We start from the raw sequence: 19,633 nt of genomic DNA, 5'->3' as shown, positions 1-19,633 counted from the left end.
GGGGAGGAGGAGTTGGCTGGATGGTCTGGAACGGCAACATTGTTGTTAAAGGACAAAGACTATCCAGCTAGGTAGGAAACACCAAACCAAACCCAGAACAATCAAGAAAAGCAATGAATACGGGCAAACTGCCAGTTACAACTTGGATAAAAATACACTAGGAAATGTAGAAATAACTGGTTTTAATTAAAGCATAGAGGGGGAAAAAGACCACCCAGAAAAATTTGAGGCAAAACTGTTGAATGTTATTTTAAACTACAGGTTTCAGAGTAACAGCTGTGTTAGTCTGTATTCGCAAAAAGAAAAGGAGTACTTGTGGCACCTTAGAGACTAACCAATTTATTTGAGCATGAGCTTTCGTGAGCTACAGCTCACTTCATCGGATGCATACCGTGGAAACTGCAGCAGACTTTATATACACACAGAGAATATGAAACAATACCTCCTCCCACCCCACTGTCCTGCTGGTAATAGCTTATCTAAAGTGATCATCAAGTTGGGCCATTTCCAGCACAAATCCAGGTTTTCTCACCCTCCACCCCCCCAATACAAATTCACTCTCCTGCTGGTGATAGCCCATCCAAAGTGACAACTCTCTACACAATGTGCATGATAATCAAGTTGGGCCATTTCCTGCACAAATCCAGGTTCTCTCACCCCCTCACCCCCCTCCCAAAAACCACACACACAAACTCACTATCCTGCTGGTAATAGCTCATCCAAAGTGACCACTCTCCAAGTTTAAATCCAAGTTAAACCAGAACATCTGGGGGGGGGGGGGTAGGAAAAAACAAGGGGAAATAAACTACGTATTTTACAAAAAAGAAACAGATCATCTCCAGGAATTGCCATGCTAGAAACACCAACAATATTAGAAAAAGGAATCTCTACATTATATGAAATAGCAACTGTGGACATACATTATTTCACAGTGCCATGCTCATCTTAAAACGTTCCCCTTCCCCACTTAAAAACCCTTAGCAAGAATAAGGCTTTAGAGCAGTAGTTCTCAAACTTCTGTACTGGTCACCCTTTCACACAGGAAGCCTCTGAGTGTGACCCCCCCTAAAAATTAAACACTTTTTAAATATATTTAACACCATTATAAATGCTGGAGGCAAAGCAGGGTTTGGGGTGGAGACTGACAGCTCATGACCCCTAATGTAATAACTTTGCAACCCCCTGAGGGGTCCCAACCCCCTATTTGAGAACCCCTGCTTTAGAGGAAGTGGAATACCAAGAAGAGTAAGTACTTCTGTCCAGAGCTCCTGCAAGTAGTAAGAGGGTAGTACTATACTTCTACACTCCACAAGTGTCGCACCCTGCCTCAGACATGAGAGGCCAACAGTGGAAAGAAAACCTATTGACACTTTAAGGATTTCACCCGTCACAGACTTGAGGAGGTAGGCAGAAGGGTGCAGAAGTGTACTGGCTCCCATGCATACAAGGAGCGGAGTGGGAAAGACAAGAGACTAGTCTGCAGAGGAAAGAAAAATCTTCCACCTTCTGGAATTAAGAGTAGAAGCAGAGTTTTTGGGCCTTGCTGTGAGCATCATGTGTCCCCCTTTTTGGGGAATGGGAAGAAATTTTTCTCTCAGTGCCAGGTTGGGCTGGGTAGATAGGCGTTTTTGGGTTCCCCTTAGCTGTCCCATGAGTCAGTGGATAGATTAGGTTGTAAAAATATTTTATTGCAACTTGGCAGGTGACCTGTGCACATAAGCATTCAATAGGAGTCTGGTTCCCAGATAAATCAGAATTGGAAGTGGATTAGGAGAATGAAGACATCTCCTACAGAAACTGAAAAAGGGTGTTGGGGTTCCTAATGTCTGACATCAAGGAGACAACCCTGTCATTCCCACTCCCCTAACCCTCATACAAGGGGAGTGCAATGGGATTCCACAAACAGTCCTAGGACCAGGTTAATGAAGTAGGGGACTGGCAGCAGATTGAAATCCATTCCAACTGGTGGCTAAGGAAAGATGACCTGCAAGAAGGTGGGGGCTGTGTACTGGCAAGAAATGTAATAAATGATTAACTATTTGCATCCTACTTTTTAGAACATGACAACAGCACATGTACTTAATTGATAAGGGTCATAATTAAAATTCATCACATAACATTAGCACAATTGTTTAAGAATGTGTAGCTGAAGAAAAAGTGAGTTCTGATCATGCTGCGAAGCTGTACATGAAATCAAGGGGCCTATATAGCAACAATATATCGTTTTTAAAATGCAGTCATTCAGTAGTGGTAGTGTAGACACCTTAGTCTAGAACAAGTTATTGGCGGCGGGAGAGGATGCAAGTAGGCACAATGGAAATATAAATATGTCCCCTCCTACTTGAATCATCAGCGTCATGCTTGTCTTATCTTCTGTATTCCTGTTCTCCAAGTTACAATTTTCCAAACGCTCTCACCCTTGTAATAAAGGAAAATAAATAAGGGCTAATCAGCATGCACACACAAAAATCATGAAAGCTGTTTACATCAGCAGCACAATTCAGGGAAGAAAGAATTGGTTGCTGCCCAACTGCAATAGTCTTCCCCACCCATTCTGCTTACGCCTACACCAGCCAGACTCCCCTTCAGAGACTAAAGCCATTAGTTGTGAGTGTTAACATTTAGGTACCAGTATTTTTCACAATATTATAAAATTGAATATCCCTGCTCACTTAAGTGTGAAGAGACAGTACTTAATGCAAATGTTTTATAAACTGTAAACTCACTGTAACATCTTGAGTCTTACCCTGATATAAAGACTAGGTACATATGCTTTTAAAAATGAAGACATTTAGTAACAAGAAAATGTCACTTCACAAAACAGTTTGAGGTATTTTATTTATATAGCAATCTTTATTTCAAAAGGACATTTTTATTACAAAAATGTAAAAATCCAGCTAAACCAGAAACATTGAGACGTTTTTCCTGGGCCTTCAAATTCATTGATCTTTGTCCCCAGATTCTTTTCACTACAATATCATCCCCCCACATCCAGTCTGATTATACAGGTGCAAATATGCCAGAATGGCCTGGAATAGATAAATATACTGAGAAAGGCAAAAGCTTCAAAAAGGTAGATGCATGCAACAGGTTCTACCAGGAAAAAACCCTCAAAAATAAACACAAGTGAAAACTAGAGCTAGCTGCAGGTGTCTGATATTTTGTTCAATCATCCTTGTCTTTTGCTCCATGTTTAAGGATACGTGTGAATTCAATGTAATTGAAATTTCCCTTTTTGTCAATTGGTGCCTCTCTGTACAGCTCATCTACCTCTTCATCTGTAAATCTATCTCCCATTGTCGTCAGCAGCTCTCTCAGATAATCTTCTTGAATGAACCCTGGAATATAATATGTACAGCGAATCAGGATAAACCAAAAAGAGTTTTCTTACTGGATCTTCAAAGAAAAAATTTGTAGTTTGGAGTTAAGTAATCACATCAGTATATAAATAAGCATCACACATATATTGCTTAAGACAGACAGAATAAATATTTACAAGCCTATTTAAGCATTAACTCCAGGGAGAAGCAAGACACAAAGCTGTCAATATAAGACTGCAGGAGGCCAAAGTTAAATACTGTGGCTGCATTTAATAACAGGGCTGGATTATTTTAATTGCCAAAGATAAAGTGTTTAGTTATGCAAGACAAGATTATATCCAAGTCTTATGCTTCAGAGTCGCACTGAAGTGCTACAACAGGATTATGAGAGCCTCTACACCTTCCAGCTCCCTCTGACACTTAAGGTAATGGCCACCATAAGACTTGGATGAATAGCCTGATCTGGTACATTCTGCGTGACAACCTCTCATAGCTTTTTCCACACAATAATCCCAGAACTTCAATGGCAAGAACTGACCTCAAATTGCATCAAAACAGTCTGTCTGGAAAGACATTAAGTTTATATTTTGGTTGAAACAAATAGATTTAAGACAGTCTTAAACAAACATTTCTACATGGAAGTTTTCACTGATTGTACTCACTTGTCTTAAACATTTTTTACTTAAAACTGCTGAGCATACAATCCAGCTCATATTGAATGGGAGCTGAATCTAGCCTAACTTAAATGTCAAGGCTAAAGACGTGAAGAAATCTTAATATTTCAGATATATTTGTATGTTAGTATCAATTCAATGGCAAATTCTAATCAGAGGTTCCCAAACTTTGACACAGCATGGACTACAGCCTCCCACAATAGGATATGTGAGCCATTTCTCCCCCTCCTATTGGTGATAAACATTGCTATAGCAACAACTTTTTCTTACATAAAAAAATTAGGTATTTTATACATCTTTTTGTTTTCTTTTAAATACAGTTTAACAGGAGGGAATGAGGAGCCAGCAAGTGTTGGAAGTCAACTCTGCAGCTCACCAGCAAGTCTTTTGTGGGCAACTGGTGTTCCATTAACCAATTAAAAACTACTGTTCTAAGCTTTTAAATTTCCTATAATTTTAAGACAGCTCCCAGTCACCACATTTGTTTTTAAATGGCTCTTTCAGTATTTTGGGTTCTGATAGATGGATTTTAAGCAACTGGATGGGTTTAACAGTCTTTACACCCAATATTTTACCATTTCTGCCGCAGAGATGATAAAATTACATTAAGTGTTTTTGACACTTGCAAAATAAAATAAAAAAATTAAGTGATGATTATCAGAAAATTGTATATGGGTATATTCACGGCTTGTCTACCAGCAAGGGTGTAAATTCTAGCGTGCATCAGTGTGTTGTGCACTAACTGGCTCATATGGACCTGCTGATGTGCACTAAAAGTTCCCTAGTCCACATTCATGTAGTCCAGCAGCACTATATTAAATGTGCATAAATGGACCTTTATTACACACCAGAGTTTGCATGGGACAGTTAATGCACAACAAAGGGGTGTGCATTGAGATTTACATCTCTGCAGACATGCGCAAAGGCACCATGTAGACAAGTCCTTAGAAGCCCATAATAACCTCAAATGATCTAATTAAATTCATTATATATTTACAGTCATGGCTGAATAAAAGAAATCCTTTTATTAAAGATTCAAAAGCAGATAACCCAGCACTGATATTTCACCTACTTACCTGTTGCTTCTTCATCAAAGCAAGCAAAAGCATTTCTGATTACATCTTCTGGATCTGTGCCATTTAGTTTTTCTCCAAACATTGTAAGGAACATAGTGAAGTTTATGGGGCCTGGAGCTTCATTCATCATAGCATCTAGGTATTCATCAGTTGGATTCTTTCCTATAATTAAAGTATTCATATTTTTGATAGTCATTATAATATGTTTATTCATCCACCAAATTATATTTGCTAATTTTAAACAGACTAACACCTTTCATAAAGCAGCTCAAAAATGTATACAAAGTTAACAGCCATGCTCTTGTGATGATTGCAACAGGCACATAGCCATTTTATAATGCTCAGTTAATACAATGATGGGGGCCACAAGTATCAGATAAATAGACATCTGGAGAAATAAACATTACCAAGGGAAGCGAGCATATCATGCAAGTCTTCTTTGTCGATGAAGCCATCTCTGTTCTGATCAATCATGTTGAAGGCCTCTTTGAATTCTTGAATCTGTGACTGATCGAACATTGCAAATACATTGGAGGTTGCACGCTGAGGGCGCTTCTTAGTGGTCTTTGTCTTTGCTCTTTTACTAGACATGATGGCTGTTGGATTCTAGGGGAGAAAAACAGTGACTAAAGTATAGGAAATTAAATTTAAAACAGATGTCTAAGAATTAGAGTTGTATATTAAACTATATCACAGTTCCTTGAAAAAAAGTTTGAATTCTGGATAATGTGCAAAAGGTACATCGATCCACAAATTTACCATCCACCTTTTGTTGTATTTTCTTTTATTAGAAGCTTAACTGTGATTATGTCTACTGGCCCTTTGGGGTTCAGAGGAAAACTCTCCTGGGCTGACAGCAGTCTGCATCAAGCTGGTCCTTGAAAAGATGCCCCCAATACCCATGTCTCTGTACTTCAGCATATATTTGCCTTGCTAAGCTGGCAGTTAGAATTATAGCCTTGTCTGAGTGGGGCCAAGGAGCTCACAAGCTTAGATACCTGGAAAAGGTGATTCTCTTTTACTTTGAAGTTATTTACTTTGTTATATTAGCTGAAGAACGTAAAGACTCAGTCAGTCTGAGACCAGAGATAGAGTGACTCTTAAGTTTTTGTTTGGTTTAGGCAGTTGAGAACAAAAACACAGCATCCAAGGAAAGTTGTGTGCGTGTTAAAGTCCTTTCAGCATCATCAGCTAGAGGGTCTGGTGTATGTTGTGGGGGGTGGGGTGAAGGGGAGGGGGAGAGGAGGAGTCTGGCCTTAGTTGCAAAACAAACAATGACAGGTTTCAGAGTAACAGCCGTGTTAGTCTGTATTCGCAAAAAGAAAAGGAGTATTTGTGGCACCTTAGAGACTAACCAATTTATTTGAGCATGAGCTTTCGTGAGCTACAGCTCACTTCATCGGAAACTGCAGCAGACTTTATATACACACAGAGAATATGAAACAATACCTCCTCCCACCCCACTGTCCTGCTGGTAATAGCTTATCTAAAGTGATCATCAAGTTGGGCCATTTCCAGCACAAATCCAGGTTTTCTCACCCTCCACCCCCCCCCCAACAAATTCACTCTCCTGCTGGTGATAGCCCATCCAAAGTGACAACTCTCTACACAATGTGCATGATAATCAAGTCGAGCCATTTCCTGCACAAATCTGTTAGATAACCAAGAAGTCTGAACTAATACAGCATATCAATAGGTGCATTCTAAACTATTAAATTACTCCATTGAAGGGATACAATCTAGTGCATATTGAAAAGCAAGGTAGTTTCAGATACTACACAAGTCTGTGGATTTACAATATGCTTTAAAAAAAGTCAACCATATTGCAAGTGTGAAATGGGAAACTGATAAAATTGTGGAAACAGTGAAATTGACTACACAAAGTATTTTCAAATGTGCAAGTAAACAAAGGATAACCTCAGATGTTACAACTAACACTTAGTAAGTAAGATAATTCAGACAGAAGTGAAGCTTTAAAGTTTATGGTATCCATTCAGTTGTGATTTAAATATTTACCTTTTAAGCCAGTTTAACACCACCACTGGAACTGATCCACTAGATTGAAATTTAAATACTAAGGTCTCAGTTCTACAACTGGATCTGCATGGGTGGACTTTTGTGCCCATAGAGTATCCTGTTGATTTCAGGCCTGCCCATGCAGCTCTGTCCTCAGAATCAGGGCCTTACTGATTAGTTAAAATGTAAGAATTGTGGGTAAAGAAGATTACATATTTAAAGAAACATCTGTCAAATTAAAAAAAAATTACACTTAGTTGTAACACCTATTATAACAGAGTAACTACCGTTTTCCAGATTATTTACTTTGGGCATTGCATAGCTAGCTCTCTGTATAGTCAATTTCCCTGTTTGCCCCTATGTAGTTAGTTTCATCCCTCACGCAGCAATAGGGTAAAGAAACATTTTGGCAACGAACAAAATGATTGTAAAGCCACCAAAATTAGCAGATAAACTCAAGAGTAGGTGTATCCTAAAGCTATTTTTAACTCAGCTCATTTAAAAAAATAATTTCAAGATGACAGTATCTCATTAACCTATATTACTGTCCATATCAACCCAGATTTGGATTTAATAATTTTATCTCTCACAAAAACTTAAGATATCTTAAAAGTGAACTACAAGGTGCTAACTTAGTGTGCCACAATTCTGCATCATACCCAGACTGGGTTTTGATACATGCCATAAATTTATTTGCTCCTTGATTATGAGCTTCAGGCTAAACACCTGCAATTTAAGAGTCCAAGAAGCTACTACCACCAGCCTATGTTTACATTCAAAACATCCCAGTTTGGCTAATTTACAATATCATCAAAGGCTGATCTTTAAAACAAGCTACCTCTAAAAGTTAATTGCACCTCTGAAAAGAGGTGATCAATGAGTCACAGAAAATAGTCTCTCAGTGACTCCTTAAACAGATTGCTTATAAAGTGATCTGGGAGATGTCAGTCTATCCAAAATTAAAAAAAAGCAATTAAAGGAAGGGTGCAATTTTAGTTCATTTTAAAAGTGAACTGAAGTTAACTAAATACAGTAAATAACTGCAATAGGTGAGCAATCAACATTAAAGTACGCAATTAAGAATCCAGTTAAATCTAAAAGGTCACATCTCTTTGTCAATTAAAAAGTATTTTACCTTGCTTTATATCCAAGAGAGCGAGCGCTTTACCAAGCCTCCAGATGATAAAAAGAGGCCACTGCATAGGTTATAGTCTTCCCAGTATATCTACAAATAGCATTACTGATTTCACCCACTGATTAATTCTCCACTTTTAAAACTTACGTTCCACATACAACATTCTTCTGACATATGAAAAACAAACTGCTATGCTCTGAACTAAAAATAACCAACAAAGCTCAACTGCAAGTAACCCAGCAATGCTCTTCATTACACTTTCACAAAACAGGTTTCAGACTAACAGCCGTGTTAGTCTGTATTTGCAAAAAGAACAGGAGTACTTGTGGCACCTTAGAGACTAACCAATTTATTTGAGCATAAGCTTTCGTGAGCTACAGCTCACTTCATCGGATGCATACTGTGGAAAGTGTAGAAGATCTTTTTATATACACACAAAGCATGAAAAAATACCTCCTCCCACCCCACTCTCCTGCTGGTAATAGCTTATCTAAAGTGATCACTCTCCTTACAATGTGTATGTTAATCAAGTTGGGCCATTTCCAGCACAAATCCAGGTTTTCTCACCCCCACTACCCCCCCCCCACAAAACAAATCTCCCTAAAACAAGTGTTCAGAGTACAATGAAAACAAAATTTCAGATTTAAAGTCAGGAAATCCATTTTATTTCTGAAGTAACACAGCTCACCATAAACCATTAAGCTAATAAGCTAACAATCTGCTTTTGAGACACAAGACTTAAAATCTTAAATTGGACACACTTCAGGTAGCAAGCCAACAACAACTCATCCTTATAATCTGAACCTCTACACAGATTCACAGCTACCCAGAACAGGGTAATGCCCTCAACACTTGTTATAACAACAATCCCCTTAATTATCTGAAGTTCTTCATTGTGCTCTGATAATTGAGACTATACTGTAAGGTAAAGGGCCATCCAAATCAAACATACAGAAGAAGTGACTCCTTGCCAATCTCTCTCCTACAATTCTATTCTTTTGTGCATGTAGAAAAAACAGACTACTGCAGAGATTAGAGGTAAATCCATGGAGAAAAAACACAAACCACAAATACAGTTCAATTTGGAAAAAAATTTACTTCACAATCTTCTATATCTTAATGGGTGGAGGGACAGGAGTAGATTCAATGACAGTAAGGAACCAGGAAATTTGCTACAGGAGATTTAGAGGTGATAGTGGACAGTACATTCAATATGAATTTGCAGTCACATATGGCAGTGGTTTTCAAACTTTTTTTCCCACAGACCACTTGAAAATTGCTGAGGGTCTCGGCAGACCACTTAATGATCTTTCCAAATGTTAACAAGGAGTCTGGTGGCACCTTAAAGACTAACAGATTTGTGCGCATAAGCTTCTGTGGGTAAAACACCACTTCTTCAGATGCATTACCAATTTGGTAATTTTCACTCCATGCATCTGAAGAAGTGGTGTTTTAGACACGGAAGCTTATACCCACATAAAACTAGTCTTTAAGTTAGTTAGTCTTTAAGTTAGTCTTTAAGGTGCCACCAGAATCCTTGTTGTTTTTGTGGATACAGCTTTCATCCAGACCACATCACACGATCCATTGTCTACAGCCAAGCTCTAAGATACAACCGCATTTGCTCCAATCCCTCAGACAGGGACAAACACCTACAAGATCTCTATCAAGCATTCTTAAAACTACAATACCCACCTGCTGAAGTGAAAAAATAGATTGACAGAGCCAGAAGAGTACCCAGAAGTCACCTGCTACAGGACAGGCCAAACAAAGAAAATAACAGAACGCCACTAGCTGTCATCTTCAGCCCCCAACTAAAACCTCTCCAGCGCATCATCAAAGATTTACAACCTATCCTGAAAAATGATCCCTCACACTCTCAGATCTTGGGAGACAGGCCACTCCTCACTTAGAGACAGCCCCCCAACCTGAAGCAAATACTCACCAGCAACCACATATCATACAATAAAAACACTAATTCAGGAACCTATCCTTGCAACAAAGCCCGATGCCAACTCTGTCCACATATTTATTCAAGTGACACCATCATAGGACCTAATCACATTAGCCATGCCATCAGGCTCGTTCACCAGCACATCTACCAATGTGATATATGCCATCATGTACTAGCAATGCCCCTTTGCCATGTACATTGGCCAAACCGGACAGTCTCTCCGCAAAAAACTAAATGGACACAAATCTGACATCAGGAATCATAACATTCAAAAACCGGTAGGAGAACACTTCAACCTCTCTGGCCACTCAGTAAAAGATTTAAGGGTGGCAATTTTGCAACAGAAAAGCTTCAAAAACAGACTCCAACAAGAAACTGCTGAGCTTGAATTAATATGCAAACTAGGTACCATTAACCTGGGTTTGAATAGAGACTGGGAGTGCCTGGGTCATTACACATATTGAATCTATTTCCCTAAGTTAAGTATCCTCACACCTTCTTGTCAACTGTCTAAATGGGCCATCTTGATCATCACTACAAAAGTTATTTTCTCCTGCTTGATCATCACTACAAAAGTTATTTTCTCCTGCTGATAATAGCTCATCTTAACTAATTAGCCTCTTACAGTTTGTATGGAAACTTCCACCTTCTCTGTATGTATATATTTTATATATCTTCTTACTATATGTTGCATTCTATGCATCCGATGAAGTGAGCTGTAGCCCGTGAAAGCTTATGGTCTAATAAATTTGTTAGTCTCTAAGGTGCCACAAGTCCTCCTTTTCTTTTTGTAGATAGTTTAGGACATGGGTGGGCAAACTTTTTGGCCTGAGGGCCACATTGAGGTTCCGAAACTGGACAAAGGGCTGGCTGTGCCTCCCCAAACAGCCTCGTCCCCACCCCCTATCCACCCCCTCCCACTTCCCACCCCCGACTGCCCCCCCTCAGAACCCCTGACCCATCCAACCCCACTCCTCCTTGTCCCCTGACCGCCCCTTCCTGGGACTCCCTGCCCCTAACTGGCCCCACAGGACCCCACCCCCATCCACACCCCTACCCCCTGACAGGCCCCCTGGGGCTCCCACGTCTATCCAACCCCCCCATTCCCCATCCCCTGACTACACCTCCCGCCAGAACCTCCACCCCATCCAACCGCCCCCCTGCTCCCTGACTACCCCCAAGGATCCCCTGCCCCTTATCACACTGGCGGTACGACGAGCTGAGGCTGCAGGGGAGTGGGGACAGCAGGGTAGGGGCCATGGGCTAGCCTCCCCAGCCAGGAGCTCAAGGGCTGGGCAGGACGGTCCTGCGGGCTGGATGTGGCCCCCAGACCATAGTTTGCCCACCCCCGGTTTAGGAGACTGGGAATAAGTTTTTCATTTCTACAGAACCGGTAGGAATCAAGGAGTAACCAAAAGTTACTGACTTCTGTTTGCACGCTATATTTTAATATGCTCATCACCGTAGTATTTGGGAACACTACTAAATTAAGATATTATCCTCTCCCATTACTTTCTCAGTGATCAACTTTCAAAACGGCCCTGTTGTAGTGGCCTTGTTCACTGAACTCTTACTCATGTGGGTATTCGCATTGAGATCAGTTTGTTTTATTTCAGAAATTTAAAGAGGATGTTTGTCACATTTATTTTGTACAGCCTCCAGTATGTTTAAGAATGGCTCATTAAAAATGTGAAGTCAATGGGAACAGGATCTGACTCAATTTCCTAGGTCAACATAGAGGGTCACAGATTGATCATCTGACCATATATTGGTCTAAAAATTAAGACACCAGTTTAAATATTTTAGAGCGGAAGAATGGTCTGGCAGTAAGGGCACTAGGTTTAGAGCTTGGAAGACCAGGTTCAATTCCCTGTTCCACCATGGACTTCCTGTGTGACCCTGAGCAAGTGATTTAGCCTCTCTGTGCCTCAGTTCCCCGTTTTACAAATAGTAATAGATAACAGTAATTTTCTGCCTCACAGCAGTGTTGTGAGGATAAATATGTTAAAGATTGTGAAGCACACAGACAGTACAGTGATGGGGGCCATATAAGTGCCTTAGCTCAAGATAATAGCTGGACACTTTGTGTGTTAACTATTCAGAAACATATCACACCTCTTCTAAACTTATTTAGCTCTTCTGATTGTTTGACAATGTGGCTGTCCACATGCTAGAAAGTAGAAGTCACAATTAAAATCTCATTATACTGGAGCTTTTCCTTAAGATGAATTGTGATCAAGGATGCACTGCTAAAATATGACCTACAGAACAATCAACTAATATATGTGCTCTTAATCTGAGCACACATCCTGCATTTTCACCATTAGCTATTTTGTCAGCTACTCTGGCAATCTTTATACATTTTCCATTGACGAAAAACACGGTATTTCAACCTTGCAATATCATAGGAGAATCATCATCCCAGGCATAAAGTCTACGCACTCACTGAGTGCCATGATAACTGAAATGAGAAAAACTACTTCACTCAGCTTCCAAAAAGAGAGAACAAGAGTCACCCCAAGCAAGTTTTGCAAGGCTGATGTATTAAGGCAACTTATGTAGTAAGGTTTAGGTGTCTGCATCTCTTTCCACCCAAGCTATTTCCTGAGTTTCCAAACTGTGTAAATTTCTTATATTGAGAAGTCCAAAGGTAGCTGGGGTCATGTCACACGATACCAGGGACAGGGTAAAATCTATCCTGTTTATAGAGGATGCGGAGCACAAGTTGATAATTTCTCAGCCACCAAACAGTGCGAGCGATTGCAGAGCTCAGCATTACACCAGCTGGTGGCTCCCTGCCATGGGTTTCTGCAGCTGTTTCCTACCAGTCCCTTTCCCTGGGCGCTACCCAGCTCGGACCCGTCTCTTGCCAGACTCCTTACAGCTATGGAGCTGCCCAGGGTTCCGCTTCCTCCCAGCGCACTGGCCACCTTGGCCAAAGGCCATGACCCTGAGCTGCACCGAGAGCCCCCAGGCACAGTCCCAGGGCAAGGTGCTACTGTAAAGGCTGTAGTGCAGGGGTGTCAAACACGCAGCCCGCAGGGCTATTTTCTGCAGCCTGCCAGCTCCCTGCGGCACCCCCCCCCCCAGCATTTACCTGGGGGGGGGGGGGGCAGGGGCAGACTCTCTGTCTGCCTGCCCCTGCGCCGCTCCAGGAAGCAGCCAGGACCTGGGGGGTGCGGGCCAGAGGAGTCTGTGTTGCCCTGGCCGCTCCTCCAGGTACCTCCCCCTAAGCTCCCATTGGCTACAGCTCCCTGTTCCCGGCAATGGGAGCTTTGGGGGAGGTACCTGGAGGAGCAGCCAGGGCAACACACAGACTTCTGTGCCCTCCCCCAGGTCCCGGCAGCTTCCTGGAGCAGCATGGGGGCAGGCAGGCAGCCTGCCCTGCTCCTGGTGCACGCCGGGCCGGACCTGCTCCCCGAACACCTCCTGCACCCCAACCCCCTGCCAAACCCCAACCCCCTACCCTGTGCCCCCTACTGCACCCCACACACCTCCTACATCCCAACTCCCTGCCCTGAGCCACCTGCCACACCCTGACCCAAACCCCCTGACATACCATGCACCCCCTCCTGCACCCCCTAGGGGCAGGGAGGGGGGCAGAGTTGGGGTGAGGATTTCAGGGAAGGGGTGGGAAAAGGCAGGGTAGGGCCTCACAGAAGGGGTGGAGTGGGGGTCAGGGCAGCAGGGGGTGGTGGGGGTCAGTGGTGCAGCCCTTGGGCTAATGGACCAGTCCTCATGTGGCCCTCGTGCTCGTTTGAGTTTGAGACCCCTGCTCTAGTGAAACCGGCCCCAGCCTCAGAACCGCCTGACACACATCGCCCGGGCCCATCAGCGGGGCGGCCCTTCCCATCCACGCCCACCGGGCGGGGCAGCCCCGGCAGCCTCCTCCCCGCGCAGGAGGGGCAGCTCAGCCCGGCTGCGACCCACCCACCAACCGCCACTCCACATAGGGGCAGCAAATCTGTCCCCCACCCCTCCTCCCCCCAGCCTGGGGCAGCGGGACCCAGCCCTACCCCTCACTAACAGCCCCCTGCCAGCCAATGCCCACAGGGGCGGCCGGGACGGGCCGGCCTCCCGCCCAGCGCGAGCCCTTGGACACTAGACCCAGGAGACCCCAAACCCAGCCCCTCCCCCCGGCCCGCGCCACGCGGCCTCACCTGGCGCTGGCTGTAGCAGAGCCTCAGATCGGAACGGGACTGGGAGAAAGCGGCGGCTGCTCCAGCTGCCTTGGTACTTCCGGAGAGCGCGATCTAGACCGAACCACCGCCCGGCCAGCAAGGGGGGGGAAGAAGGGACCCGGGCTACACCATCGGCGGGGAGAACGCGCCAGTCAGGCCCCGGGCGCCACCGCAGCGCAGATACCAGGGAGGAAAGTGCGGCTGCTCCGCAGTGAGCCTGCTGCTCCCGACCCCCGCCCGAGAGAGTTGGTTCGGACTACACCCCCCCGCCCTCGAGATGTGATGGTGCAGTCCGGTGCGCTCACCGCATTCCACCGTGCGGGGCGGGGCAGGGGAGAGGGAGATGGTGATGCCCTTGTAAGGGAATCGCAGGGCGTTTCCTGTTTGCCGCTGTTACAACACGCGCTTCGTACGAGTCCCGGCTGAGGCGGAAGGGTCCGCGCTCCGAGCTGCAGGCTCCCAAGCCGCCGCGTATGCCCGCCCCGCCGGCTCGAGAAACAGGCAACAAACAGCCTGGGGCGCTTGCGCGATATGCGGCCCACCAGGGAGGAGGCCCCTCGCCCAATTCTCATGGCCGCGCAGTTCCCGAACCCGGACTGCCATGTCTAAGGGGCCCGAGCCCCAACTGGCTCGGAAACGCAGGGTCCCCGGATCCTAGCTACCAGGGACCCCCCACACCTGTCACCCAGCCACAGACTGTCCCCGGATCCTGGCTACCAGGGACCCCCCCACCTGCCACCCAACCACAGAGTGTCCCCGGATCCTGGCTACCAGGGACCCCCCCCACCTGCCACCCAACCACAGAGTGTCCCCGGATCCTGGCTACCAGGGACCCCCCACAGCTGTCACCCAACCACAGACTGTCCCCGGATCCTTGCTACCAGGGACCCCCCACACCTGTCACCCAACCACAGAGTGTCCCAGAATCCCAGGTGCTAGGAACTCCCCCAGCTGTCACCCAACTGCAGAGTGTTCCAGGAGCCCAACTTCTTGAGACCCTCCAACTGCACCGATCCCTATCTGCCATTGGTAACTGGCTGAGGATCACAACTGTCATGCACAGCTCAGTATTTTCTTGGAGTCTCGCTCATAGTTTCATTAATTTGTTTCACTCATGCTGCTTCTCCCCCTTATTCTGGGGTTCTTTCTGCGAATGTGTCCCCAAGGCATTCTTAAAGGCATATACACTGTTAGGAAATTAATTTCAAAGTGTGCGTCCATGGAATTTAACATTTTCATGTACCAAGTATTCATGCCAGAAGTGCCTGGAGCAGACCCAACACCACATGACTTGCCCGATCACTCAAAGTAATCAATAGTGATCGAGTGTCAATTCATAGAGTGAAAACCATTTCACCAAGTTGAAATTTTTCATTTCTGATTATTTACGTTACAGTAGTGCCTGGATGTGGTAGTCCATCTTGGGGCCCCACTGGATTAGGCATTGTTCATGCACACAGTAATGGGCTTGTCTACCTGGGAAGTTATAGGAGTATGCAGACAGTAAGGTGTGAATTTAAACCAATAGTTATGCTAGTGTAGCTCCCTGTTTGGACATGTTTATTCTGGTATGAGTGCCTTTTACTGATTTAGGTTAGGTGGCTTTGAAAGCAAGTTAAACCAGAAAAGGCCACTTATTCTATACTAAGAGTGTCCATAAGAGGAGTTATACCTATAGCAGTTTAACTATAAAGATATAAATATACTGGTATAACTTTTCATGTAGACAAATCCTATTAGTGCCTTCCTCAGAGAGCTTATACAGTGGACTCACATCTTACGTGGGGGTTAGGTTCTAAAGTCAGCGCGTAAGGCGAGAATCACATTTAGTCAAAATTACCCTTGAAAATCCCTTAAATCTCCCATAAAGTACAGTATATTGTACATGGTTTTGTGTATACAACCCTGTACAGTAATATGTATAAATGTATAATGTGTACAGTATATAATAAAGAGTACATATGACAAATATAATTTTACAGTACTGTATTTTTAATTACAGGGGGGTAATTACAGGGGGTCATCAGGGCTTGATGTCGATCCAGGAGACAGAGGTGACAGAGAACTTGAGTGATAGAGAACGAGTCGTAGATGAAGTGGTTGGCTCTGGTTCGGCTCGAGAAGTTGATTGCGTAGGCTTATCTGCTGCTGGTTGTTTTTCCTTGAAAAACATGGTCATCGGCAACTGTCACTGTTGTCTCTTGAGCTGTTCAAACATTTCTTGATAAGGTGTCAAATCATCTGTAATACTACGTGTGATTTTATTTAGAAATTAAATCATTCAAGTGTTTCGCTGCTTGGAACACTTCAGCAAATTTATGAAGATTCCAACTTGCTGGCTCTTCCTGTTTGTCGTCATCATCTTCGTCTTCTGTAGATGATTATCAGTTCCTCTAACTCTTCGTTAGTCAATGTTTCTCTGTGGCTCTCAATTAATTCTTCAATTTCTTCCTCAAGGATGTCGACAATCCCATCGCCACCCATTTGCCTGGCCACCTGAACAATGCGTTTCACTTCTTTGTCAATGGTCGGGAAATCCTTAAAATCATTCACACATTCTTTCCATAGGTTTTGCCAACATGCATTGACTGTTTCAGGCTTGATTGCATCCATTGCCTGTTTAATATAAGTGATGCAATCGGCAGTATTGAAGGACTTCCAACACTCCATCACATTAAGATTGGGATCAGCATCCATAGCGCTATGTATCCATGAGAACATAAGCCTCATGTACATGGCCTTGAAACAGCGAATCACGCCTTGGTCGAGAGGTTGGAGGATGCAGGTGTTATTGTGGGGGGAGAAAGACGACTTCAACATCATGATGCACAAACTGGAGTTCTGCATGGTGGCCAGGAGCATTGTCTACGATCAGCAACACTTTAAAGTTAAGTCCTTTCTCTTTGAGGTACTGCTTGACCTACGGAATGAAACACTTGTGGAACCAATCCAGAAATAATGCTGCTGTCACCCAAGCCTTTTGATTTGATTGCCAGAACACAGGCAGGAGATTTTTGTTCTTACCTTTTAGGGCATGGGGTTTTGCAGCCCTGTAGAGCAAGCCCGGTGTTTAAATGCCCAGCTGCATTGCCACAAAACAACACAGTCACATGGTCTTTAGCTGCTTTGAAGCCAGGGGCTTGTCTTTCTAATTTCAAAATGTAAGTGCGGTTGTGCGTTTTTTTCCAGAATTTTCAGCATTAAAAACTGGTTCTGGAAGATAGCCCTTTTCTTCTATGATTTTCTTTAATTGTTCGGGGTAGGCTTTTGCTGCCTCTTCATTGGCAGATGCAGCTTCACCAGTAGTCTGCACGTTTTTGAGGTTGAAGCAGTTCCTAAAACTGTTAAGCCAACCTTGGCTGGCTTTGAATTCCTTCTCATCAGAAGGCTGTCCCTCTTCGGCAGGAGGTTTGAACAGCGCGTAGAGGCTAAGAGCCTTTTCTCGCAATGTGTTGCCATCGATAGGCACACGATTATGGTTCATGTCTTCCAGCCATAAGTTTAATGCCTTTTCAGTCTTCACTAAAGTCTTATCACGCTCCTGGCTCGTCACCTTAGCAGTTATTGGAGCACTTGATGCCACAGCTTGATGAATTTCTCTCTCTCGAATCTTGATGGCACAGATGCTAGATTTGTTGTGGCCATATTTATGCGCCACATTGTAGACCGACATACCATCTCTCAATAAGTCCAACACAGCCAGTATTTCCTCCAGCATTGGAACAGATCGCTGATTCTTCGGTTGAGCACTAGATGAAGTAGTTGGCTTACATTTAGGGGCCATGTTGTACGAAAAATACATATCTTTAAACAGTAGAATCACACTCAGTGTGGCGAGATGCTCACACTATGAGAGGCACGCGGGAACTGAGACCAACTGAGGGAACAGCAGATTCATGTCTCCCATCTCACGCTTACTCCGGGGCATACGCTCATTGAGTGGAATGGTGGGCGGAATTGCCCGCACTATTTACAGGTATCTTGGTATTTTTCTTTTTTTTTTACTGAGCGTGTATAGTTGAATTTGTGTAAGTTAAATGTGCATATGATGCGACTCACCTGTAGTCTAAATAGACAACACAGACAAAGCAGAGTTTACATTCAGTCGGAGCTCACCGGAGCAGAGCTCTGGTAAATATTTTCAAGCCCATGGAAGGAAGCTAGGGCTCAGGGCTTCAGCACTGTGGGAGGCACCGGGGCTCAGAGCTAAAGCCCCAAATGGGGGAGGTTCTGGGAAATAATCATTGGGAATTTAAGCCCTGAGACAAAGGATGAAAGAAGGAAGTATTATTCGCATTTTAGCAATAGAGAACTATGGCTGGAGGATATTAAGTGACCTGCCCAGTGTCATGCAGAAACTTTGTGGCAGAGCTGGGAATTGTACCCAAAAAATAATAAACACATTCAAGGAAATTCTGATCAACTCACAGATATTCCACATGCAGAAAGAGACTGAATTCATTGGCTGTTGAGTTTGGTTTGTTGACTCCTATTTACTTAACAATTCACATTTGTCATGAGCACCTAGATGTCATTCCCTGCTGTAACAGAACATAACTATCTTTTCCATCTCCCATAAAACCACAGTTGTCATGAAACTCTCATTCCCAACTGCCAACAGAACCACAACTGTTATTTCCAAACATCATCTTCATCTGTTACAGAGCTGCAACTGTCTTGCAAGTGTCATGGAATGTCAACTGTCATTCCCAACTGTCAAGGAATAACAAATACCTTCTCAGCTATCATGGAACCTTCGGAATTGTGACACACTGCAGTCCAATGTATAAGCCCATTTCCCGTTACAATTTAAATTTTAATACAATATTCTTCATTTTCTGTCTTGAACTATTTTATCATTAAAGAGCTGCTGGGTTTCAGTCGTGAGTGAAGCAGCCCCGTAGCTATCTAATACATTTTTATACCTCAAAGGACTCTTTAGAAGCTTAATTATTCAATGTTTGTTAAATATTTTGATACCACAGTTTTTAAATACATGATTGTATGTATACATAAAAACTTACATACACCATGTCACAAGCAGTGCTGTTGACAAGATTATTTATTGTATTGGTGGTGAAACCTGATAATAGCTCTCACACGTCCTTTTTGTGTATACCAGAGGGACTGTTTGAGGATTTCTGTAGACCTGCCATGTCTCACACATTGGAAAAATACTTCCTTTTGGAGTAATTGTAAGGAGATTTTTAAAGGGAGCTGTCCAATGAAGAAGCATTTTGTTATTTGTTTCAATAAGACTTTAAAGGTATTTCTCTC

The 19,633-nt window shown here is 43.6% G+C and overlaps 1 protein-coding gene across 1 annotated transcript; it reads right to left on the bottom strand.

Annotated features, from left to right (window-relative positions):
- Positions 1-2,820: 2,820 nt before the first annotated feature.
- Positions 2,821-14,459, bottom strand: LOC144261171 (myosin regulatory light chain 2, smooth muscle minor isoform). The gene is made up of 4 exons (XM_077810421.1): positions 14,336-14,459; positions 5,478-5,676; positions 5,071-5,232; positions 2,821-3,338 (listed from the first exon to the last, which is right to left on the bottom strand). The coding sequence occupies exons 2-4, from the start codon at positions 5,659-5,661 to the stop codon at positions 3,166-3,168; spliced, it is 519 nt and encodes a 172-aa protein (XP_077666547.1). The 5' UTR covers positions 5,662-5,676; positions 14,336-14,459; the 3' UTR covers positions 2,821-3,165.
- Between the last annotated feature and the right edge of the window lie 5,174 nt (positions 14,460-19,633).

The sequence above is a fragment of the Eretmochelys imbricata genome, chromosome 2 (assembly GCF_965152235.1).
Source record: "Eretmochelys imbricata isolate rEreImb1 chromosome 2, rEreImb1.hap1, whole genome shotgun sequence".
In the NCBI taxonomy this organism is placed as follows: domain Eukaryota; kingdom Metazoa; phylum Chordata; order Testudines; family Cheloniidae; genus Eretmochelys; species Eretmochelys imbricata.
The sequence above is the reverse complement of the archived record's forward strand: the minus strand, read 5'-3'. Positions and strand labels throughout refer to the sequence as shown.

What these genes read in the sequence shown, in the direction of transcription:
- LOC144261171 (XM_077810421.1), bottom strand. Translation starts at nt 5,661, where the DNA reads ATGTCTAGTAAAAGAGCAAAGACAAAGACCACTAAGAAGCGCCCTCAG. An exon ending in TGATATGCTCGCTTCCCTTG is followed by an intron (nt 5,233 to 5,477) that starts GTAATGTTTATT and finishes CTTTAATTATAG; the next exon opens with GAAAGAATCCAACTGATGAA. An exon ending in CTTTGATGAAGAAGCAACAG is followed by an intron (nt 3,339 to 5,070) that starts GTAAGTAGGTGA and finishes ATTATATTCCAG; the next exon opens with GGTTCATTCAAGAAGATTAT.